The sequence below is a fragment of the Schistocerca nitens genome, chromosome 2 (genome assembly GCF_023898315.1).
Source record: "Schistocerca nitens isolate TAMUIC-IGC-003100 chromosome 2, iqSchNite1.1, whole genome shotgun sequence".
Lineage (NCBI taxonomy): Eukaryota > Metazoa > Arthropoda > Insecta > Orthoptera > Acrididae > Schistocerca > Schistocerca nitens.
Window position 1 is genome coordinate 700,959,279 of NC_064615.1, and position 25,999 is coordinate 700,985,277.

The following is a 25,999-nucleotide window of genomic DNA, read 5'->3' on the forward strand; positions in this document are numbered from 1 at the left end:
ACAGAATACGCTTTTAGTATCAAATTTCTTTAAAATTGTTCCTATTTTTGAAGATAAGCTCGCCACAAAGGTAGAAATGCCACCGATTTGCTTGTATCTTCTGTTGGTTCCCGTGAAGGTGGAATCTGTAGAGTACGACGTATCTGATTGTCAGTATAACCATTCTGCTTGAAGAAAACTTTCAGAAGATCCATTTCTTGTATCAAACTATCTGCATCTGAGATGGCGTAAGATCTTTGCACCAGTGTACGTAGGACCCCGTTGCATTGATATGATGGATGAAAACTTGATGCATGAAGATATCGGTCCCTTTGCGTGGACTACGACAAACACTATGTCCTAATGGCCTGTCATCCCTCCCGTAGACCAAGACATCTAAAAACGGGAGTCTTCCATCCTTTTCAACTTCCATCATGAACTTAATATTGGATGCAGACAATTAAAATGATCTAGAAAACGATCCAGAACATCCCTCCCAAGTGGCCATACCATAAACGTATCTTCGATGTATCTCCAGAAACAAATTGGTTTTAAGAACGCCGTCTTCAGTGCCATGTCCTCAAAATCCTCCATAAACAAATGGGCGACAATGGAGGATAACGTACTCCCCATATCCACTCCTTAAGTTTCTTCAAAGTATTTGTCATTAAACAAAAAATATGTCGATATCAGCACACGGCAACAAAGTTTAGTTGTTCCTAAGAAGCTAGAGTTCCAAGAAACTCTGTTAAACAGAGACACAATATAAAAACTAACGAGCAAATCCGTGGGACTGAGACACAAAAACATCAAACGCTGAATAAAAACCAGGGTATTGGAAATATGGTGTTCGCATTTTCCGACGTGGGGACTGAGAGTGGAAGCTAAATATTTGGCTAAGTTGTAAGTAGGAGCGCCCTAATTGCTAACAGTAGGCCGAAGAGGAACTCCTTGCCTGTGTGCCTTGGGCAAACTATAAACCTCGGCGGGACTGCAGCACCAGGTCGAAGTTTTTTAAGAACATCGTCAGATAATGAGTTCTTCTTCAAAAGTGAAAGCATCTTGCATTTTATACGTTCAGTTGGATCATTCTGAAATCTTCGGTATGCCGAGTCTGCAACCAAATATCAATTTTACCCACATAATAGTCCCGTTAAAGAAGAGCCGTTGCGTTGCCCTTGTCCGATGGAAGAATTACTATATCCTGGTCTTCTCTGATGGACCGGATGGCGGCTCTTTCAAGCGAGGAGATGTTACGTCGCGGGGGTGGCACCCGTCGCAATGTATGAGAGACCTCTTGCCCAACCTCATCAGCTAGATCGTCAAGGAAATGAATTCCGTAATAGGAACATTCCTGGGTGTAGGGGCAAAATTCAATCCCTTTCCCAATACTGCTAGCGTACCATCGTCCAGTTGTTTGATTGTGAGATTGATCACAACATGTCGACGGGTGTCATCAGCCGTTATTGTAGACTGAGAAAAAAGCCCTTGAAACTTCGAAGATTGCCTACTAACAGCGTTTGTATGGTCCCAGTCTGATATTGCACAGGATGAACTGTCAACCCAATACCAGGATGCAGCAGACATTAACGCCAAAACTTCCCAATGCAAGTAAAATAAATCCTTGGATATGAAATCCAGTTGTCTACGTGTAAAACGAGTGCGCACCCTTACTAAGGCAAAACAAAGCGCTTCTTAATGTTGTTGACGATTCTTGTCCCAGTGTAATAATAGTTCTGGCAAATTTAGGTATTATACCTTAATTCCGGCATTTCAGCACAACAACGAGGACGCTCAGCAACTTCCCCGTCTTCTTACGAAGTTTATCGAACTTCCCTATAAGTTCAAACATCTCCTACCCGCAGAAGATCTTGATGTGGCTCCGTAAACTTTCCCGGCGTAGGAACTGGTTGTATTCATGTAGGGTCTCCAGCCGGAACATATCGTCATCTGGACACAATATTTTGCCATTAAGAAAGAACGGTCCTTGTTTCGGTCATCAAAAACTGTCAGTGGTGTTTGATATCGATTTATCGTTTCCACCAGCTTTCACGATCGGTGTGCTGTTATGCCTGTCCCTAGAGGGCAGCTCTGTTCGCGCGCGTGCGTTGGACCCACGGTCAGTGTGTAAAGGAGCCGCTGCGGCGTGTTTGATTTCAGTTCTGGCGAGATAGTGCGACGGCCTGCTCACCTGAAGATGGCGACCAGATGGACCGCCGAAATATTGTGAGACACTGATGATCACCAGTTTATTATTGGAGGGATGTGTGTGAGTGGGGTGGGGAGGGGGGGATAAAAAAACGTAGACTATGATATGAATACAGTAAGCACATTCAAAAGGATTTGTGTAACAAAAGTTATTTGCTGATGAAGAGACTTGTACAGGATAGAGTAGCATAGAGAGCTGCATCAAATCAGTGTTCGGACTAAAGACCATTCACGTTTAAATTAACAGTGTCATTCACCCACATCAGACTGAATTTCATGGCACTGTTTTTTGTTATGTTCAATGCAGTTTTATTGAAAATGGACCAGCTGTGAACCTATTACAAATTTCATTTACATTTTCTGCAAGGAGTTCTCCTGTTTTATTAGTCACTATAATATTTCTGTCGTCATCAACGATAATTTTTAGTCATGATTTACAGGGAAATACATCGATGTGTATCAGGCAGTGTATTGGATCTAATATGCTAATCCGATTGTAGTTGCTGTTGTATAAAAGTCTTGGAGTGGTATAAGTTTCTGGCCTGTGAAACCCTGGAGGATTTTATTGTGTTGCTTCGTCACTACTTGTAACAAGATTAGTAAATGAAAAGTTGGGGTACTATTATTACATAGAACAGCACTAACTAAAATGGAAATGTGATAGTTTACTCTAAAACACGTCAGCCGAATGTTGAGCTGATACCTTTCATATTTCTATTTCATTGCGTCAATTTATATGTTTGTATGATTCTATTATGGGTAGTGATAATACAGCCTTCGGCCTTGCCGCACTGGTAACAGCGGTTCACGTCAGATGACCGGAGTTAAGCGCTGTCGGGCTGGGCTAGCACTTCGATGGGCCTGCCGAGTGCTGTTGGCAAGCGGGGTGCACTCAGCCCTTGTGAGGCAAATTGAGGAGCTACTTGATTGAAAAGTAGCAGCTCCGGTCTGGGATACTGAAATACGGCCGGGAGAGCGGAGTGCTGACCACATGCCCCTCCATATCTGCATCCAGTGACGCCTGTGGGCTGAGGATGACACGGCGGCCAGTCGGTACCTATGAGCTTTCATGGCCTGTGCGGGAGGAGTTTAGTTTTTAATGAGAATACATATGAAGACAAAGAAAAGCAATGCACCGCCGGGGAATTACCTGAATTGGACGGAAATTGGTAGATATGATGTCACGGACAGACAAACAAATGATTACAATTTCAGAAAAATTGGATGATTTATTCAAGAGGAAGAGCTTCACATATTGAGCAAGTCAGTAACGTGTTGATCCATCTTTGGCCCTAACGCAAGCAGTTATTCGCCTTGGTGTTGGTTGATCGAGTTGTTGGATGTCTTCCTGAGGAATATCGTGGCAAATTATGCCCAACTGCCGCGTTAGATCGCCAAAATCCCGAAATGGTTGGAAGGCCCTGCCCATGATGCTCCAAATGTTCTTGTTTGGGGAGAGATCCGGCGATGTTGCTGGCCAAAGTAGGGTTTGGCAAGCCAAGCAATAGAGACTCTCGCCATTTGTGGACAGGCATTATCTTGCTGCTAATGTAAGCCCAGGATGGCATCCCATGGAGGGCAAGAAAATGGGCCATAGAATATCGTCGACATACCGTTGTGCTGTAAGGATGCAGCAGAAGACAACGAAAGAGGTGCTGCTACGAAAAGAAATGGCACCCCACATTATCACTCCTGGCTGTTGGGCCAAGTGGCGGGCAGCACTCAAATTGGTATCCCACTGCTGTCCAGGGCATCTCCAGACTAGTCTTGAGCCTGGAATCTCTTTGACTGGAGTAGAATTGTCTTCAGTGATGAGTACTGCTTCTAAATGAGCGCTGGTGACCAGCAAAGACGTGTCTCGAGTTTCCCCAAACAGCAGTGGGATATCAACCTGACTGTCCCCTGCCAAACGGCCCGACAACTAGGAGTGACGATCTGGGAGCCATTTCTTTTCACAGCAGGACATCTTTGGTCGTTAGTCACAGCAACCGTACAGCACAGCAGCACGTCGGCGGTATTCTTCGCCCCATTTTGCTGTCCTTCATGGAGAGCCACCCTGGGCTTACATTTCATCAGGATAACGTTCGTCAGCACACAGCGAGAGTTTCTTCTGTTTGTCTTCATGCTTGCCAACCTCTCACAGTGCCCTCCAACCAGCCTGGATTTTGACGATCCAATGAGCCCGTTGGACGGAGTTTTGCACGATATCCCTCAGGAGGACATCCAACAACTCTGTCAATCAGTGCCATGCGGAATAACTGCTTGCATAAGAGCCAGAGGAGGAACAACGCGTTATTGACTTGTTCAGTTTGTGAAGCTCTTTCTCTCAAATAAACGATCCATTTTTTTTCTGAAATTGTAATCATTTGTCTGTCGGCAAATATTCATCACATCCACTGCTTTCCCATCCCATTCAAATAATTCCTTCATGGTGCATCGTATCTTTTCTCTTGGACTGTAATCTTTTCCCCTAACTATTTAGTAGCATAAATGATAATTAATTGAAGCCCTCAGCTGCGGAAAGGTGTCGTTGATATACCTCGATGGGGACAGCTGAAAATGTATGCCCCGACCAGGACTCGAATCCGGGATCTCCTGCTTACATGGCAGACATTCTATCCACCTGCGCCACCCAGGACACAGATGAAAGCGCGACTGCAGGGACTTATCCCTTGCACGCTCCCGTGAGACCCACATTCCCAACTGTCCACAATCTACATACGTAATGTACCTAATAGATATTTGCCCATCCACTCATTACTCGCGCACAAGAAGGTGACGATTCCAGTAAAAGCGTGCAAGGGATAAGTCCCTGCAGTGGCGCTATTCATCTGTGTCCTCGATGGCTCAGATGGATAGAGCGTCTGCCATATAAGCAGGAGATCCCGGGTTCGAGTCCCGCTCGGGGCACACATTTTCAGCTGTCCACATCGAGGTATATCAACAACAGCTGTCGGCAACTGAGGGTTTCAATTAATTATCATTTATTCTAGAGATGCTGCACGGTCATCAATGATACCTGTTCTTTCGAGAACAGTCATTATCTTCATATATATTTAGTAGCATGTTCTTGATTTAATGAGCTGCACGTCTCTGTACATGAAGTGAATGAGCCCTCTGTCAGGTGATGTGGGAAGTCATTTGTGGACGCCGGATTTGTCCCAAAGGACAGACCAACTTCTAAAGGGAGGCCGCCCAGGTCAGATTCCTCAGTGCTGCCCACCAGATAAAAATCGTGCCATATCAATTTGTGTATGGCGGCATCAGGAGGTCAAGCGCGTCTACAAGTCTTAGAATTGTGAACTCCATCCCGTGCAGCGTGGGGTAGGTTTCCAAAGAACATGATTTAGTAATAACATAGCGTGTTGGATCCATACATAATAAGCATTTTTTGTGTGGGCAATGTTGAACAGCTTCTAGGAAGATTAAAAATTGCATTAGAAATTACACAGCTGTGCCATTATTTTTTGTTGAAGACAATCATTTTCGGTCCAACATTAGATCACATTTGAGTCTCAAAAGCAACTCAGCAATGCTATGACTTACCTCAGAAAATTGCCTGTATCCTTGAACGTTCTGCATCGGAGCAGACAACCTACAGCAGATGTTTCAATAATGGCTTGTTTAAGTTTCTTGGGGACAGGTAAAAGAGCTACAGAAGCATAACAGAGGTCCTGTAATTCAATTCAGAGTCTGTATATTGACTTCAAACACATGGAAAATTCCGAGGCAGCCTTCACAATATCGGAACGTTCGCGAATCCACAAATCTGGGCTGCTATTGACACAAAGAAGCTATTCACATGGAAAAGAACACATAACAGAATTGAATAGCATTAAGTGGAAAGCTTAACACTTTTCGCCCTAGTTTAATTTTAATCTGATGTAACATCGCTTGTACGCTAAATATTATCCTGAAATTGTATCAGCTTTAGAACTATCTTCGTATCTTCATATTTTTTCGTAATTGTAACTCAGTAATTGTTTTTTATTTTTCCTTCACTTATTACCCTTATGTTACATTAATTTTATTTTATTTCATTTTATTAACTGCTAACACTGTTTGCCTGAGAATTCTTTACCTTGTAAGTATTAATAGCACTGTTCTTATTATTCTTTCCTGGTTACATTACTCACTTACCTTCTTGGTTTAAACAGCTAAGGACAACAATGTAGTCAGTGTTATTTTGATAACTTTTAATTTCTTTGTTAGCTTTCTGCGTTAATCTAACAGTTATTAAACCTATTTCTCTCTGCTGGCAGCATCAACTTTGTAAATCATCTGTGTCTCTCTTCGCACCTTGAACTATCAATAACTGCTCTTCATCCTTTAATACAGAGGGTAAATTGTTTTTGCTGTTGTCACTATTCTTAGGTATATTCCTCCACAACGAATACTCTTTGCTCTCCACTCATATTCACGTGGATCTCTGCGGTTTGTGCTAGGGAATAAGGAAAGTGCAACTGATCCCGAACTCCTCGCTTTCTTCAACCGCCTACCCGCCTACACATTCTTCAGTGGTTTATGCAATTCCAACTTCGGGAAATCAGTGGGAATTATTGTCAATCACTTTTCATTAAGTTCTTCATTGCTGGATGGAGAAAACGTGCTGACGGTTTGATTTTGTGATTTTACAGCACCTCGAAACTTTAAAGCGCGTTTTACCAGACGTGCGATTCTCGCAAGAAAGTCGTTGTCTACTGCAGCATTCCATGCGGTAGAACGTCCAACCACAAAAACGCGTTTATACGGCACGTGTCTAGCACGTCGTCTGCGTGTTTGATGTTTGTTGACAACTTCCAGCACGTGGATCGACGGCTTAGCTCACTTCCGAGACTTTCGGGTATTTTATGTCTTTTTCTGAAGGCACTACATTTATTTGTACTTTACATGGTCACTATGACGCTGCATTAATTGCTTTCACGCAGTTTATATGAAACTATAAGTCGCTCACATGTGTAAATGCCCTCGTTATAAAAACCGTTTAAATACTTTCAGAAGACAAGGCTCAGAAGGAAGGAAGAAGATATCGCTTTGGCTCTTATTACCGTAGCTTCGTCTTTCATCATAGAGAAAAATCGGAAGAAAGACAAGGCAAAAATAGAAGCTGCCGAGTTCGGCCATTGCTTCAAAGAAGGTCTGTTGTTCCTTACTGGTGAAGGAGTTGAGGCTGGATGATCCATTACAGTTTAAAATTTTGTGAGAATCGATGCAGCATGTTTCGACAAGCTGTCATCCTTCATTAAGCCCAATATTCGCTTGACAGACACCGTTATGAGGGAAGCAATTTACCAAGCACAAAGCAAGACTTTAATTTTATATTTTTTCATACTATTGTTTGTTCAACTATATTAGCTGAAAATTGTCATATTTTATTCCTTTCCACGTTAACAATTACATTGCTATTTCTGACGACTGGCGAATCTTACAAGGGCTTGTTGTTTCTGCTTCTTATTTCAGTTTCGAGTCTGTCTAAACCGGTAATAGAAGTCTGCTGTGAAATCGGTAACTCTTTGAGGGACAAGTATTTGAAGGTACTTGTTTCTTGTATCACCGGATCAAATAAAAAAATGAGAACTTTCACTTCACTTCTATTTTCTTACAGACTCCAACAACTGAAGAGGAATGACTTAGAATAGCAGTAGCTTTTGATAAACTGTGTAACCGAGATAAAGCTTCAAATAACACCGGGTGATCAAAAAGTCAGTATAAATTTGAAAACTTAATAAACCACGGAATAATGTAGATAGCATGGGATGACATGGGGTTTTATTAGAACAAAAAAAAAAACAAAGTTCACAAAATGTCCGACAGATGGCGCTGGACAGCAAAACGTCAGTAACTGCGCATGACAATCGTGTATAAAAGGAGTTGTAATGAGAGAGAGAGAGAGAATCAGATGCGCCAGCAGTCGCAGCATGTTGACGTTACCTGAAAAGGCGCTTTTAGTGAAGCTGTATTATCAGAATGGGGAATGTGCTAGTTCAGCGTTACGATCCTATCGCCATAGGAAGGGAATTCGAACGGGTAAAGGTCCGTTGACAAATGCAGCTGTGGCGAGAATGATTTCGAAGTTCGAAGCCACGGGTTGTTTAGACGATAGAGCCCGTAGTGGCCGACCGAGCACAAGGCGTAATGCTGCTGAGACAGTTCAGGAAGAAATGGAGACTGTAGCGGGTTCGTCTATGCACGGGGAAGTCAGCGCTCGTGCAGTCGCACCAGCATTCCATACACTACCGTTTGGTTGGCACTTAGGCGTTCCCTCCGATGCTATCCGTACAAAATCCATCGGCATCGTGAACTGTTACCTGGCGATTTAGTGAAGCGGAGGGCATTTGCGGTGTGGGCGTTTCAAAAGGTGGCGGAAGATGACGACTGGTTGAGTAACGTGTTGTGGACCGAAGAAGCTCATTTCACGCTCCGAGGGTCTGTCAACGCCCACAACTGCAGAATTTGGGCTACCGAAAATCCTAGAACTGCCGTGGAAACTCCATTGCACGACGAGAAAGTCACGGTATGGGTTGTATTTATCGGGCCTTCTTTCTTCGAGGAAATGCGTGATTCTTGTTTTGTAACTGCTACCGTGACAGGTGAGAGGTACGCCGATATGTTACAGAATCGCATCATCCCCAGCCTGGCTGATAAACACCTGCTGGAACGTACGACGTTTATGCAGGATGGCGCTCCACCCCATATTGCTAGACGCGTCGTTTGGTGATGATCGTGTGCTCAACCGCCACTTTCGTCATGCTTGGCCTCCCACGTCCCCAGACCTCAGTCCGTGCGATTATTGGCTTTGGGGTTACCTGAAGTCGCAAGTGTATCGTGATCGACCGACATCTCTAGGGATGCTGATAGACAACATCCGACGCCAATGCCTCACCATAATCCCGGACATGCTTTACAGTGCTGTTCACAACGTTATTCCTCGACTACAGCTATTGTTGAGGAATGATGGTGGACATATTGAGCATTTCCTGTAAAGAACATCATCTTTGATTTGACTTACTTTATTATGCTAATTATTGCTATTCTGATCAGATGAAGCGCCATCTGTCGGACATTTTTTGAACTTTTGTATTTTTTTTGGTTCTAATAAAACCCCATGTCATTCCAAGCAGGTGTGTCAATTTTTACCTCTCTATCTACATTATTCCGTGATTTATTCAGTTTTCAAATTTATGCTGACTTTTTGATCACCCGGTACTTACCGAAAATTGCAGATATTATACGCATTAATTTTTTTGAGGCAAACAACCTGCTCTACTACGTTTCACTGAGAGGCAGCGAGTTACACAGTTCACACAGAAATTCGTTCCGTTTGTTAGCTGTGCTCCCCACTTGATCGTCTGCGCATGCGCGAAGCACCTACATGCGCGTGAGAATAGGATCTATCCCAATGCACCTTCTAGCGATCGTACGCGTGAATCTCGTTCAATTGGCCTCGTCTACACAGTAGGCGCCGGCGGAAGTGGTGCACCATGGCTAATCTTGCAAGCTCACGCGTCCCGTGTAGAACGGACTTTACGGTCTGAAATAGAGCTGTTGACAAAGTCTAAGTATATTGATATAATCTGCTATATCCTTTCCCCTTCATATCGATAGCAAAACGGCGATAACGAGAGCCGACATTTTTATTTTATATTATATTTTGTCAGATTATATTATGTATTATATTTTTAGTAAATATTTCACGTTGTTCTTTTGAAACTGTAGTAGAAACTAATTTGGTTTCACTGTGTGAAGAAGTCTTACTACTTTTTGAGCTTTCATCACATTCGGTTTTCCTCTTTGCTGTGTGAAGCAAGTATATGTGGCACAAAAGAAAAAGTCCAATTGCACTGGGGGGAGAGGTGGGCGAGGGTGTCATGAATGGAATAACAAGATATCCTTCCGATGTGAAGACATAGCATACCACATGCGTTAAAAAACAATTTTTGACACAATTAGTGTGCTATTTCATCACATCGGAATCCTTCAAAAACAGTGGCTAAAAATGATGAACAAAAATCGAAATGTCAAGATTGGTCTTTGCGGTGGGCGGGCACGTGTGAGGAGAAATGTTGAAATAATCGCCGCTCAGCGCTACCAACATATACAGCAACGTTTACCGTCGCCACGCAATATTGAAACTACAACTGCTAAGTCGCTCGCATTTGCAGAAATGGAAAAACTGGGAAGCCGACACAGTGTGTTCCGGTCAAATCCGATATGTGACGAAACCGAACAACGGACCCATCGGACACCTGTTATTGTGCCACTTACATGCAGTTACCATTGTGAGCAAAGTGGTTATCGCCAAGTGTGAACGAACGTGCATCGTTTTCAATTCTTGCTCGATGGGGGATAGGCACCCTGCTAGCTTGTTGGTGTACCTAATAGCAAATAATAAATCAATACGTAAATAAACAGCTCTATAACAGGCAGTATATTTACAATGTGCAACCGATATTTTGATAGGTAGGTGCGACAATAGGTTCGTTTGAGCAGTTACTAGACAGCGCCAGACAACAGGCTGTATTGCGCATGCGCAGCTGCAGTGACGTAGGCACCCAGTGCTTGCTCTGCTCATACGCTTTTCGTCGCATTTCTGGTGGAATTTCGTGCGTGATGGGGCATCACGTGACCATGTGCAGCCCTGCGGCATGTTGTTGAGAGGACATACAGAGTTGTACTTAGAGCAATTGTTTTATCATATCCCACCCAGATAAAGGATGCTAATAAGGAAGCAGTTCTTGGCAAAATATCATTTCAAAATTAGACTCCACAGCTCAAAGTACCATAACATTTTGCTAAGAGGTGACTTTGACACATTCTTTTTTTTTTTTTAATTCGTACTCTGCAATATTGTTATGTACCATTTCAAACAGATTTACATGTACACAGCACTGCAAAAAGCTAGTAGGATGGAATACAAATTTCTTGCAAAAAAAAAAAGTTTCCTGTGTAGCTTACACCGGAATAAAATGGCTTGGTTCAAATGGCTCTGAGCACTATGGGACTCAACTGCTGTGGTTATCAGTCCCCTAGAACTTAGAACTACTTAAACCTAACTAACCTAAGGACATCACACACATCCATGCCCGAGGCAGGATTCGAACCTGCGACCGTAGCAGTCGCACGGTTCCGGACTGCGCGCCTAGAACCGCGAGACCACCGCGGCCGGCCCGGAATAAAAGATAATAAATTTCATGACTATTTCAAAATGTGTAAAAAATTAACAAGGTTGTCTGTGAGGAAAAGAAACTGTACAACTGACAGTTTATATTTTACTCTAGCCGGCCGGAGTGGCCGTGCGGTTGTAGGCGCTGCAGTCTGGAACCGAGCGACCGCTACGGTCGCAGGTTCAAATCCTGCCTCGGGCATGGATGTGTGTGATGTCCTTAGCTTAGTTAGGTTTAATTAGTTCTAAGTTCTAGGCGACTGATGAACTCAGAAGTTAAATCGCATAGTGCACAAAGCCATTTGAGCCATTCTACTCTGGAATAAATATGAAGCCATGTGGGGAGTTAAAACGATAAAAAAGGGTATCCTGCCAGTCTACAGTTTATCATAGAATGGCATTCTGTAAATTTAAGACGTAAACACAAATTAAGAAATAACTTCAGGCTTAGAGGAAGTACTGGACAAGTGCCTTGTTTTCGAAAAACACTTTCACAGACGGCAGATTTGTAAAATTCTGCTACAGCTGTCATTATATTTGAAACAAAATATTTAGTTCAAAACTACTTACCAAATTTGCCTACTTAGTCAACTTGAAGTAAATGTTTACGTATGTTCGTACGTATATAGCATTAAGAGATCTTACAGTGTCATAAAAGGAACGTGACGTGAAAGACTATGCCAGCAGCATTGGAATTTCATAAACCGTACTAAAATGCTTCATTCCGCTCTAATTGCACATTTCTATGTCCAGATGCACTCTAAAGTACCTGATATTCAGCTTTTTATGTGGTTTTCGTCATACCAATTTTCTTGGAGGTCCAGTACTGTATTCTCATGTTTGGTTCTTTATTATGATATAATGTCATTCGTCCCAAAATGAAAATTTGGGACGACATTAAGACATTAATGGTTGATTGCTAATAATGTGGAAATAATATAAAATCAGAAAATTGAAACTACTAACTTATTTTGGTCTTTCATGGTTATGAGAATGTATATTAATTCACTTGATGGCTCCCGGCCACAGAAATCTGTTTTGATTTCATTTGACGTGGGAGCTGTAAACGAAGAGACCAGCAATATTACGAGGGCACGAAACATGTACACGGGTCATCTGGGGAAGGATCCCCCACTATAACTCAGCTTGCTCTGCGCATGCGCGAAACTGGCAGCTTTTGGGCGCGCCGGAAAAATTTTTCCGGGTAGCATCTGGCTACTTGTTACTACTGCTCATACAGCAAACGGCCACGCTTCAAAGTAGCCAGAAGCGGGAGGAAGGCACTGCTCATACGCGAATTCACCTCTGCGCATGCGCACAAGCCCGCTGGCAACTGCTCATACGAACCTAATATTCCTTTACGTCGATATATCGACATATCCGTATTTTTCGATATATCGAGATATACTTTTTCAAATATTGATACATCTGATACCCAATATTTTTAAAGATATCAACACTGTAAAAACAGACAATTCATAAAACATACAATAAATTACGACATAACCTTTAAGCAGAATCTGTGAGATTCTTAAAAATGCTCATTGATCGTTAAGAAATTACAGTAACTACTTCTACAAGTTGTTAATAAATAAATACCGCATAAAGAATGGAAACTTTATAACAACCACGTATACAAACTCAAGTGGAACCAAGATCAACCAGCACTGCAGCTGCTCAGCTAATTGAAGGGGTGTTAGGTGGTATCGAAAGCAAAGAACATGTGGCAGGTGTATACCTAGACCTGGAAAAAGCCTTTAATTGTGTGAATGTTGACATACTATTAGACAAGCTATGGAACATGGGCATTAGAGGCGCTGCTTATGACCTGATAAAGTGTTATATGAACAATAGAAAACTGTTTATTCTGCTTAAAACGGAAAGTGGTGTCTACCAATCAGAGATCACTTGCATAAAATATGGCGTGCCCCAGAGCTCGGTGTTCTGCCCCCTTCTGTTCTTGATCTATGTAAATGATATTAAATACTGTACTATAAATTCCCAAATTGTTCTGTATGCCGATGACACGTCCATTGTGTGTAAAACGGAATCATGTAATGAACTAGAGGCCAAGTGTAATAATGTGACAAAAGAAATTGTTCAATTTTTTAATGAAAGTCACTTAAATGTAAGCACCAGTAAAACATGTTTGATGGAGTTTAACAAAAGTAGTTTGAATAATGAAATTAAATTATACATTGGCAACGAATTGGTAAAGAAAGAGTCTAGTGTAAAATTATTTGGTGTAACAATCTAAAGCAACCAGAAATGGGACACACATATTGATTCCCTAGCAACTAAGTTGTCAAAAAATATTTTTGCTATCAGTACTATTAGCAAGTTCTTTAAAGACACTGTAGTCCTAAAGACTGCATACCATGCTCTTTTCTCCTCTCACTTGAACTACAGTATTGAAATTTGGGAGGCAACAACCAAACCTAATCTAGATAAGCTACTCATTCTTCAAAAAAGGGTGTGAGAATAATCTGTGGAGCAGAATATAAGGAATCTTGCCGCAACTTGTTTCCAAAAAATGGTTCAAATGGCTCTGAGCACTATGGGACTCAACTGCGGAGGTCATTAGTCCCCTAGAACTTAGAACTAGTTAAACCTAACTAACCTAAGGACATCACAAACAGCCATGCCCGAGGCAGGATTCGAACCTGCGACCGTAGCGGCCTTGCGGTTCCAGACTGCAGCGCCTTTAACCGCACGGCCACTTCGGCCGGCCTTGTTTCCAAAAACAGAGGTGTTAACTGTTATAAATACATACATTCTAATAGCTATACTGCTTGTGAAAAGACTGCACTCAAACACTTATGCGTATTTCCACCAGTACAATACTATAAATAAAGAATGATTTTACATTGTCAGCCACAGAACAGCACTTTACGAAAAGGGGCCTCAGTACGCAGGTATAAAATTAGGTAATGCGCTGCCTAGTGCAGTCATGGCTCTTCCTACAGTTAAACTGAAACATCAGCTTAAGAAATTTTTAGTAAAACGTACTTTTACACATCAGAAGAGTACCATAGTTACATGAAGAACAACAAATGCTTTGTGAAATTATGTGAATAGAAATCAGTAAACATCGTATTGTAATTTTGTTGTAAATTAATGATGTATTCAGAAGATGTGTCTTGTGCATTGTACAAATAACTTAATCATTACTGTTTCTTTGTACATGTGCAGTGTATCATTCGATGTTGAATAAAGCTATTATTATTATTATTATTATTATTATTGTTATCCCACACCAGTGGCTTTGGAGACAAGTGAGTAACGTCACTTAAGTCAAATGGCAAGTTACGGACTATCGTCAACATATAACGTTAGTTTAGACTCATATGCCTTCCTTATGACGTCATGAACGTTTGTTTGCAGATGACACAAGTATTGCAATAAATAGTATGTCGAGTGTAGTTCTAGAAAGATCTGCTAATGATATTTTCATGGATATTAATAAATGGTTTAAAGCCAACTCACTGACATTAAACTTTGAAAAGACTCACTATATGCAATTCAGAACCTGTAAGAGGATTCCACCCAGCATATGCATAAAGTACGAAGAAGAGCAGATAGAAGAGGTTGACAGTCTTAAATTCCTGGGATTACAACTTGATAATAAATTCAGTTGGGAGGAGCACACCACAGAACTGCAGAAACGCCTTAACAAATCTGTATTTGCAATTCGAGTGTTAGCAGACATAGGCGACATAAAAGTGCAAAAGCTTGCATACTTCGCCTACTTTCATTCCATAATGTCATATGGTATAATATTTTGGGGTAACTCTTCAAGTCAAACAAAAGTTTTCAGAGTCCAAAAGCGTGTAATACGTATTATTTATGGAGTAAACTCACGGACGTCTTGTAGAAACCTCTTCAGAGAACTGGGTATACTAACTACTGCCTCTCAGTATATTTACTCCTTAATGAAATTTGTCCTAATTAATATATCTTTTTTTCCAACAAACAGTTCAGTTCATACATACAATACCAGGAACAAAAATGATCTGCACAAGGACTTAAAAGCACTTACTTTAGTTCAAAAGGGGGTCCACTACTCAGAACACTCATTTTCAATAATTTGCCAGCAAACATAAAAAATTTAGTTACAAATAAAGATCAGTTTAAAAGGAGCCTGAAAGACTTACTAGTGGCCAACTCCTTCTACTCCATTGACGAATTTTTTAATAGAAACAAATGATGTGTTGTATATATTCATAGTATTAGTATTGTTATTTCAGTTTAAAAAAAGTGACATGTTCCACATCCACGAGGATCTCCTCAACACGGATCTATGGAACGAAAAACTAATCTAATCTAATCTAGCGAAACAGCATCATATATTCACCCTGTTTACATGGTGCACCCAAAACCGGATTACGTAAACCGATTTCCCAATACCGTTTCTGGGAGGTCATGGAACACCACAAAATCGATTTGGGAAATCCGCTTCTTGTTGGCGGTTTTCCAATTCCGCAACCGATTTTCGCTCTTATGTCAACGTAGTCGGTTTTTAAATGTGCTTGAGTCGTCAATCTACGTCTTGTTTTCAAAACATGCGGTTAATATGGAATTACTATGCAGTGAAGGATAAACAGAAATATTAAATTGAGCATGAAGCTGCCTACGTTTAATATTTAAGTGAAGAGCAATAACGATTATATTTACTGAATCAGAAACTGGATCAGCTGTTTTCCACGCGCCATATTTAACTGGGCCAGCAAATCCATTTCAGACCTTAACATGTAAACACGACAGCGAAAGGATGTTTTAGAAATTCGGTTTTCGTCTTTCGGAAGATGTGACGCATGTAAACGTAGTGACTGATGCGCTGCCTCCATGGAGGTATACCTCCATGGCTGCCTCGCAACAGCGAGTCGCAGCCTTTCAAAGATGGCTACCCCCAGAAATAAAAGAGATTGTCTCTTTGCCTCTAAACTCACTGGAGTATAGGAACTGTTAATTATCTCTGGATGGAGCGAGTTACGACTTGTTCGAAGTAGTTGTAATTGTTACACCGTGTTTTGGGGTTCGTGTACACGAAGTTTTGTGCCTGCAGATTCTAGCTACGCGAAGAAATTTACATTGCCGTTGTTGACGTGTTTCTTCCTAAAGGGGTAAGTAAATACTTTTTCCAGTAAGCGCAGCGTTTGGGCAATCCTTTGTACAGTCTACCGCAAGTAAAGTCAAAAATTAAACAGAAAAATAGGACGGCTAGAATTACACATGTCTCCTTCATAGTTAAACACCGGTACTCTTCTTCTTTTTTTTAATGCTGTGCTCTAATGCGGCTGGTTTTGATACGCAAATACACGTTCATTGTAGGTAGCGTAATAATGCGCACTTTGCTTGGGAGAGATGACGTTTGTGAAACGTCTATATGCTGTGTTGCCTGCAGATTGAAAGCACACGCTTGAAATACACACACGTATAATGAGCGTGTATATAAAACAGGTTCAATATGAGTCGTCGGCTTTGACCAATGACAAAGGAAACGTGCAAGAAACGCCGTAAATAGTATAACGTGATGTTGGCGAGTATTTTCAAACGGACACATTATACGAATGACATATTTGAACCTGAAACTTGACTTATTTCAGCCAAACTCTCGGCTCTTTCTATTGGATGAAAAATGTCGGGTTCATAGTTCCGGCGGCTTTGACAGGGACATAATATGTGGCGCCGCGTGCGCTTTTTTGTATGTGTGTGTGTGTGTGTGTGTGTGTGTGTGTGTGTGTTTTGGACAACCTAGGCTTAGGTGATATTGCTGCAGATATTTTTTGTGGTAAGTAATTTTTATTTTGGTTTTAGTCTATAATAATTGCGATGTAATGTGTGTTTATGGCAGGTCGGTAGTGTTTTAATTGATGCAGTAAATATGGGGAGTTTTAGGTCCTGTTTTTTTTTTAAAAAAAAAAAAAAGAAAAAAGCTGCTGTTGTGTTATATAAGTCAAGGGAAATGTCTGATTCCACATTTCGGATTTGTTGGTTTTATCGTACTGATATCAGCAGTTGAGTTCATGTCAAGGGAACTGTCCGATTCCTGTGGTTTTGTTGGTGTAGCGGAATCTTGTAATTAAATTTTTTTAATACTAATAACAACAGATGACACTGACCGATGCTGCCCATACTGTCGTATATTTAGCTTGTCCCGCTTTAAAGCCCGAATTTCCTTGATTCCCCCGTTAGTTTCATTTCATTTATGGAGCGAGATGTTATTTATTGTCATTTTTATTTTTGTTGGTGTGTGTGTCTAGTAACTACGTTGTCATTTTGTAAGCGTTGGAAGTAGCCGTTTCGGGTCTAAATGACGTCACAAGTCGCCAGAGAGCAGTTTACCATTTTCGATTTTGCTGTTATGTTTCAGTTTCGTTTTTTTACTGATTGCTTAATAAAGTGGATCTGTTTATTCTAGCTCGTGAGATTTTTTTAAAAAAAGCCAAAAAACACTTATCAGCTACTGAAGCATCTGTATCTTAGGATCAGTTTATTGTATCTACTGAAGGGAGCTACAACCCTAAGAAGAACCGCTTCTCGTTAGGCGACTTGTGACGTCATATTGATGACATCATGGGTCAAAGCAGACGCTTTGAATCGGACACTTCTGTAATGACAATATGCCTTACGCGTTTCAATAGTACATCATTTTCGAAGACTACAGAGAAACATGTACAAGATATAAATAGACAACGTTTAACATAAATGTTACAATGAAATTATAAAAGTTACCGAGAAATCGTGTCCAATTCCGTTGGAATGGTTGTGCCCCTTGACTGTCAGGACAAAAAGGAGATCAGCATCAGTCATAACAACAGATGACACTGACCGATGCTGCCCACACTTCTGTCATTATAGAGAACTATTATCAAATTTTAAAACTATAAATAATCTTGATGCTAAAGTACTGTTAACAACATTGGCATGTGGGTACATTATGCCTCATCATATGCTGTATACCTCAACCAAGTGCAAACTGATCAGTCACCAGAGAACACTAGTATTACCATATAGCGGCAAGTTACCTACAGACCTCTGTGAAGAAAATTTTAAAAAATATAAAATAAGCTAATGATATTGTGAAAAGGAAAGTTCCTACTCAGCATATAGCGGAGATGCTGAGTCGCAGATAGGCACAACAAAAAGACTGTCACATATATAGATTTCGGCCAGTAAGGCCTTCGTCAGAATTAGACAGCAAACACACACACATACACACTCACACAAACGCAACTCACACACACATGACTGCAGTCTCAGGACCCTTCAGCATGTGGTGCTTGTGGCATGCAGATCAGTATACCAAATTTTAGTGGACTGTGTTTTATATTGAAATGAGGGCAGCAGCTAATTTACCTACAGAAGTGTCTCTATGTCAGCTGACAATGATACAAATGTTGTAAGGCATTTAAGATTGTGTAAAATTTCCAGTGTGTCCCTAAAATTTTAAGGAGAAATTTTTATTATTTCTTCAGTGTGGGTGGTTCATGGATGCTTTTTGTAAGTGACCATCTAGCCACATACTCCTCTGTAGTTAATTTAGCTTCTCCATCATTAACTTGTGGTGTAATTGACAGCTTTGGAACATTTGATCACGTTTACTTTATCTTGTAGGATGTGAGACAGTGTAATTGTGCAAGTATCCTTGAGTGAGACGGGGGGGGGGGGGGGGTGCAATTTTATGTCAGATTGTCTCTTTCTACTTTTCCAACATTTTTAATGTATTAACCACATTAATTTCTACTACTTTTTGTGAGGGCACTGATATCCTCACTGCACCTCCCCCCCACCCCAACCCCACTCCAACACACACACACCAGGAGTGGAATTTTGGATCAATGGTGCCTGCTTCAGATGCTTGGTGATTGTTGTGCAGTAGAGTGTAGAGGCTGGCACCAATAGATCTCTCTTGCATGATGTATAATAGTCTCAGCAGATAAATGGCTCTAACTTGTTTTCAGCTGGTACAAGTACAGATTTTGGGCATCGATTTTTATCAAGGATAATTTGTGGCCTACGCAGTATTGAGACAGGTAACTCCAATATATTGCTCAGCCCTTCAGCTTACATTTCTGTAGTGGTTTATCCTTCAGGACTAATAACGCACAAGCAAACCACGCTCAGCTTGTGAACACCTTCCTGTAGGTGACAACAGTCAACTGAATGAAATAGCTTGATGTGGGGCATGTGTCAGAATGGATACAATTAAGGGCTGCTTGGGATCAGTTAGAGCATACAGTGTGTTGTCACAGGAACTCTCCTCAGACATTGGATGGCCTCAAGAGGTCTACTGTCAAGGGGGCAGACTTGATCGGTAAAATCTCAACCACATTGTTGGCAGCATGCTAAGAGGAATCTAAGCTTATTATGAGGCACAGAGTGTAGCAAACAGTGTTGAACAATGCTACATATCAGGGTGTGACTTCACATGTGTACACTTGTGAACAGATTGCCATTATTATTATTATTATTATTATTATTATTATTATTTTCACAGTAAAACTATTTCTTTTAGTTCCATAAGGTTTATTCTTCCATTTCTCTTGAATCTTAAGCACAAACATTTATGTATATGTATATAGGTGATGCAAAATTTTATTTCAGCAGTTTACTTTCAGCTGTATTTAGAACTCCTTTAGGTGCAATTCACTAATTGCAGCTAAAATGTATATATGTAAAAAATACCGGAGTGAGCATTAATTCCACAAATACTGTGGTTAAAGGTGTATAGTACACATATGTGCATGTAAATAATGAGTGTTGGCTATTTCCGGAATGAATTCAGTGAGAGTATTTGATGTTAATTAAGAATATAACAGTGGTAGTTTCATAAATGCTAGTATTGTGAGCAATCATAGTTATGAGATATGTACATTTTCCCTGCCTGGTCTCTCTCTCTCTCTCTCTCTCTCTCTCTCTCTCTCTCTCTCTCTCTCTCTCTCTCCTACATACCTGTCCCATCTGGTATTCCACCTATGCTTTTTTTATTAAAGTGTTTTATTTTTGCAGGGAAAGCCACAGCTCTGAAAAGGCAGAGGACAGGACAATAATGTCTTGTGGACAAAGAGTTACTGATGGAAATGAGCATCCATCTACGTCAAGTAATGGTAAAAGGAGAAGGTCCAAGAAAAGAAAGATATACAAACCTTTCATTGAACAAGATGTACAGAAGAGAACCTCTGGTGAGAGGTATTCAGTAAAAGTTAATCCAAAAGTCGAGTTTCTGAAACCACGAGATTTGAGATTTCAGTGGAACAGTGATCAATATAATTTAAGTGTCCAAAACAGTGATACATTACTCAGCATTATTTTGCACAAAGATGTTGGGGAGATAGATGGCAGTCCAACAAAGAATATCAATAATGACTTTACACACCTAAAGACGGTGTTACAGAGTTTAATCAGGAAGCACCGCAGTACTCATTACAAAGAAATATTAAAGCACTGCACAGGGAACTCCGAAATGCCACTTACAGATAAAGAACTATTTGGATTTCTCAATGTAACTATCAGTAAAACATTCCCAAAAGCTCTACTAGGCACACTGTACAACAAAAAGCAGATACTGAAGTTTGTGCATAGATTAACACTATCATCAGCAGATGCTGTTCATGACCTGGTACCTCTTATTTGTCATTTAAATATGAAGTCAATATCCTGGCTGAAAGCTATATCATCTTATGAAATGAAGAAGTGCCTGTTGTTAAAGGTGAGTTTAAATCATTGGGCCAAGTCACAGACTGTCATTGTAAATTGATAAAATAACTGTATTTGTCACTTGTTTGATAAACTGTAGTTTTTGTGTTGGTTAAAGGGAATAAAGCATAATGTTTTTCCCCACACTCAGAGCAACAGTGCACCAGTGACACTATAAACTACTTACAGTGGCAGTAGCAAATAGAGCCATTGCCACAGTTATTAACACTGATTATATTGAAACCAATGTTCATTAAAATAGTTGTATATTTTGTGATACTCAATGAACTTACTAGAACCTAGTAACATTCTTGAGCTTGTAGGTAGCTTGAGTTCATGAGTCTATTCTTGTATGTGCTGCCACCCCCCCCCCCCCCCTCTCCTCCTCTTTTTCTCCCTCAGACAAACAACATATAAAATGTGAAACACTGCATTTTCATGTCCACATGTGTGGTTTGATGTATTTGACATGCATACCTAGAAGAGGGATCTTAAGCAGAATCCACGATTTTACTGATGTCCTACAATCATGATTAACAACTGCATATCATTGCTGTTAAGATATATTTGGATAATTGTATCTATAGTACATTCCATTCCAGTTTAGTAACCATTTTGTTTTTCTGCTTGAAAAAATAAAGGCCAGTATTTTATTATTGTATTGCAACTAACTGAAGGTTGATTGTTTGGCTAGCCATTCCCCTGTCCCCCAACCCCACTCTCCCCTAGAATAGTGCTGTGTATCTTTCACATTTTCTATGTTTCCACCCTAATCCTAAAATATTGTATGTATAGGGATGCTATAGTACCAGTGCAAACGGCAGTCTGATAATACAGCAGTACTCCCCATTTCTGCTTATTTAAGAACTGCCACTATTGCAGCCAACATTACTGACATTATTGATGCATTCTGAGGTAGTTTTGCATTTCCTAGCCTGCAGTGTCTTGTGTCTGTATAAGAGCAACCTGTTGGTTCTTTGTATTTTGAACTGTCCTTATAGATTTGTCTCATGCCTGTCTGATGTTGAGCATGTTTATACAGAATTTATTTTAGTGTGTAGAATTTGATGTTGTAGTGGGATCATCACATACAAGATGACTTCTTTAGCATCTACTAAAAGCCATGAATGAGTGGTGGGTGTATCTCTGTATGTATCACTATAACTCCCAAGCAAAGAAGGAACTGGGAGTTATCAGGCAAAGTGTTGTTGAGTGTTTTTTGGATCTGCAATGTTCTTTTGCTGTGTTGCTAACAGATTATGCTCATAAGAGACAAACCATCACAGGATCATATTACCAAAATCTCCTGGTGAGATTACAAGAGGCTGTTAAGACAAAATGTTGATGGAAGCTGCTCAAGGGGTGTTCTGCTTCCATGACAGTGTCCCACTTCATTCTGCACAGGACACAGTCATACGGCCTGCATCCTTAGGCTATCAAATAACCCCCATCCCCAATCCTAATCTCCTGACATAGTGCCCAATGACATTTTTTCTTTCGTTGTATGAATAAAATTCTGTTGAAACTGACTATGAGAAAGAAAATGCTATGCTGTGCTGCAAAAATGTTGCTTCGTTTTCGTTCTTGCAATTTTAACAATGATAGTAGGGAATTTAAACCATTACACAAGTTGCTTCTTCCATGTACATATTCTTTCTTCTTATACACTGTATAATTTTAAACAAAAATTGTGTACATGACTATGTGCTGTTTTGTTTTCTTTGTCTTAGTTGTTTTCACAGAAAACAGGAAAGTTGTATTTATGGCTTATCGGCGTGTGATTAGAATACTACTACAGAATTTGAATCAACTGAAACTTTGTGATGCTACCCATTTGCAAATTAAACCTACGCAAAATACTCTGATTGAAGCTGCTGTCCACATAGATCCAGAAGCAGGAGAGGTCTCTCACCTCACATACTAATGATCCCATATGATTTATGCATTTATTTTAAGCTACTTCAATTTCCGATCAAGATTTCATAGCCAATAACAATAAACAAGACTCAAGGTCGAGGGGGGGGGAGGCAGAGTTGGGGGAGGAAATGGACATGGAGAGGAGGAAATGGACATATATTTGGGGGGAGAAAGAAATTAAGATGTCTGTCCAATTCCCATACCTATTTAACAATGTCAAGACATTGCAGGATTGACTAGTTCAGTTACAAAATTGAATAAGTAAAACAGACAAAGCTCCACAACATTCGATAAGTGATATTTTCTCAGTGCAGAAAAGTCATGCAAAATCTTGTTAAAAAAATTGTGTAGAGAAGCAGAAGGGCCTCGCTATTAACTAATAGAAATTATTAGGGCAAATAAACCAAACATGTGTACATCATGAACAGAATTTTAAAAGGCATGGTGTTTTAGTTTCTGCAGTTTTTTCCTTATCAATCTTGCAAAACTGGGCTCGATTTGTTCCTCCATGAAAGTCATAGTGCTGTAGACAACAGCAGTCAGGCTGATATTGTGTTTCCTGACTGAAGGCAAGGGGCACCCACACTGCTATTTAATGAAACAATATGAGCTACAGGTTTGTGACTGAATTCAACACTTCCTTGCAGATAGAACTCGGCATGTTGCTCTTAATGGAACAAAATTGACAGTTGTAAACATAATTTCCAGAGTACCACAAGGAAGTGTGATGGTGCCTGAAGAGAAGTAACAGATGATTCTTGTGGTAGAACTGCTCCAAACAGCTTCATTTATGATCTTTCACCCTAATGCTATTTGGAATAAATGTTACCATCTTTAATCTTGACTGTAGTTTTTTCATAGTTTCTTGATGGGCCTGCTATGACTGTGTTACTTGTTTCTGTTTGCAGAAGGTCAAGGGCTGTAGGAGAGTGTACAACTACTCTAATTTGCTATGAATTAATGTTTCCACTGTTAACAACCTCTTCTATATTCTGCTTCTTTCATAAAACACACACTGTTGAGGTATAGAGATAGCTATACTATTACTCTCAAATAGTTAGGGTTATAACAGAAGCTCTCATTCAGGTATGTTGTGACAGAATAGTCAATACATTACAGACTCTCTTCTTCTGTTTCTGGACGTGGGCATTGTCACCAGCACCCCTTTTCTCCGCAATTTCCAAGGCACTGCCAAGTTGCAACTTCAAAGAATAAGCAGGCTTCCACAGCTGGCTGAGACAGCAAAATTGCTGCTGCACCTTGGCAATGCTTGGAATTCACTTCTCTTTCTGCAAATCTTCACATACACTACAAAGTATGCGCACAGTCAGCTGTCCCTTACTTGTTAACTACTTAAAATATCTTTTTAACTCTCATGAACATCTTTTGTCTGTCTAAGAGATAATAATGGAACATGTTATTCTGAAGAGTTTCATGTTACATTACAGCCCATTACAGTCTACTGTGTATATAAATAATCTAGTAGAAAGTATCAGAATTTCTGTAAGACTGTTCATAGTTGATGAGGTTGTCTATAAGAAAGTAGCAATGCCAGAAGACAGTATCAGCTTGCAGAATAACCTACAGAGAGTTGATGAGTAGTGTAGGCTCTGACAGTTGACCATGAACATAAATAAATGTAACATATTATGCATACATAGAAAAGAAATCCAGTACAGTACAACTACACTATTGATTACAAATTGCTGGAAACAGTATTTATCATAAAATATCTTAAGTATAACTATCCAAAGCAACATTAAGTTAAATGACAACATAAAACAAATACAGGAAAGGCAGATGCCAGACTGAGATGCAGAAAAAGGATCTTAAGGAAATGTAACTCATTCACTACACAAATGGCTTACAAGGTTCTTGTTCAACTGATTTTGAGTATTGTTCATCAATCTGAGACCCTTACCATGTAGGACTGACAGAAGAGATAGAGAAGATCCCACAAAGACCGATACATTCCATCATAGGATCAGCATGAGAGTGTTACAGAGATGCTCAACAAGCTCCAGTGGCAGATGCTACAGGAGAGGCGTTACTGAAATTTCAGAGAGAGTACTTCCCGGGAAGAGTCAAATAACATATTACTTCCTCCCACACAAATCTTGCAAAATGACCCCGACAAGAAAATTCGAGAAATTAGAGCTAGTACAGAGGCTTATCAACAATCATTCTACCCATGCACTATTCATGTGTGGAACAAGGAAGCGGCAATCAGTTAGTGGTACCAAGACTACCCTCCCCCACACACCGTCAGGTAGCTTGTGGGATGCTGAAGTAGATGTAATCATCCATTATTATTTGTGGTAATTCTGGAGGAATATCCGGAATGATCATTTATCCTAAGACCAACTTACTTTCTTTGTTGACTCAGGACCTCAATGTTATCACATCTACCAAATCAAGGAGAAGCTGTAATGGTATGCTGTTCGGCAAAGTGGATTTCACCACAATATTTGATCAGTCTCCCTGTTCTGCATCGATTTTATGCTGGGTGTGGGGGAGAGAGTCTCTTGCTGTCATGTGTGTCTAGAAGGACAATGAGCTACATTCCAGCTCCACATTAATACATCAAATAAGTACACACACCAGTAAATGTTTTGCATCACCCCAATATCTCATTCAGGTGTGCTGCTATTGTGACTCTGTGGGGTGGCAGGTTAAAAGTGTTCTTACTGCTTCATAAGATGGTATTTGTTTTTTGTTTTTTAATATGGGTTTGTACAATTTTAAATACCACTGTCATTTATTAAGACCTGAAAATTATTTGTGCAGAGAGCCAGAAAGTAGTCGAGAAACATGCTGCCCATAATCTTCAGTCCACTGTCCAGCTCGCCGAACTAGAATAAATTGTTCTAACCCTTTGTTTGTAGTCAAAACAAGTCTAGAACTATGGGAATCAATGAGAGTTGACTTTTTTAACAAGTTTCACATGCATAAATTAATATTTTTTAAAGTTTTCATGCCCTAACCAGCACTTGATAGAGACACCCTCCACTCAAAGTTCAGAGATTGCTAATT

General features: G+C 40.3%; 1 protein-coding gene and 1 non-coding gene across 2 annotated transcripts in view; both read left to right on the forward strand.

Moving 5' to 3' along the window:
• Window positions 1-5,023: 5,023 nt before the first annotated feature.
• Window positions 5,024-5,097, forward strand: Trnai-uau (transfer RNA isoleucine (anticodon UAU)). Its single transcript has one exon. It is a non-coding gene; the product is annotated as a tRNA-Ile (tRNA).
• Window positions 5,098-20,402: 15,305 nt separating this feature from the next.
• Window positions 20,403-25,999, forward strand: part of LOC126235270 (telomerase reverse transcriptase-like) — a 186,903-nt gene continuing 181,306 nt past the window's right edge. Inside the window, exon 1 of the mRNA XM_049943999.1 lies at window positions 20,403-21,062. Coding sequence (XP_049799956.1) covers window positions 20,403-21,062 — 660 coding nt within the window. The remainder of the gene's footprint in view (window positions 21,063-25,999) is intronic.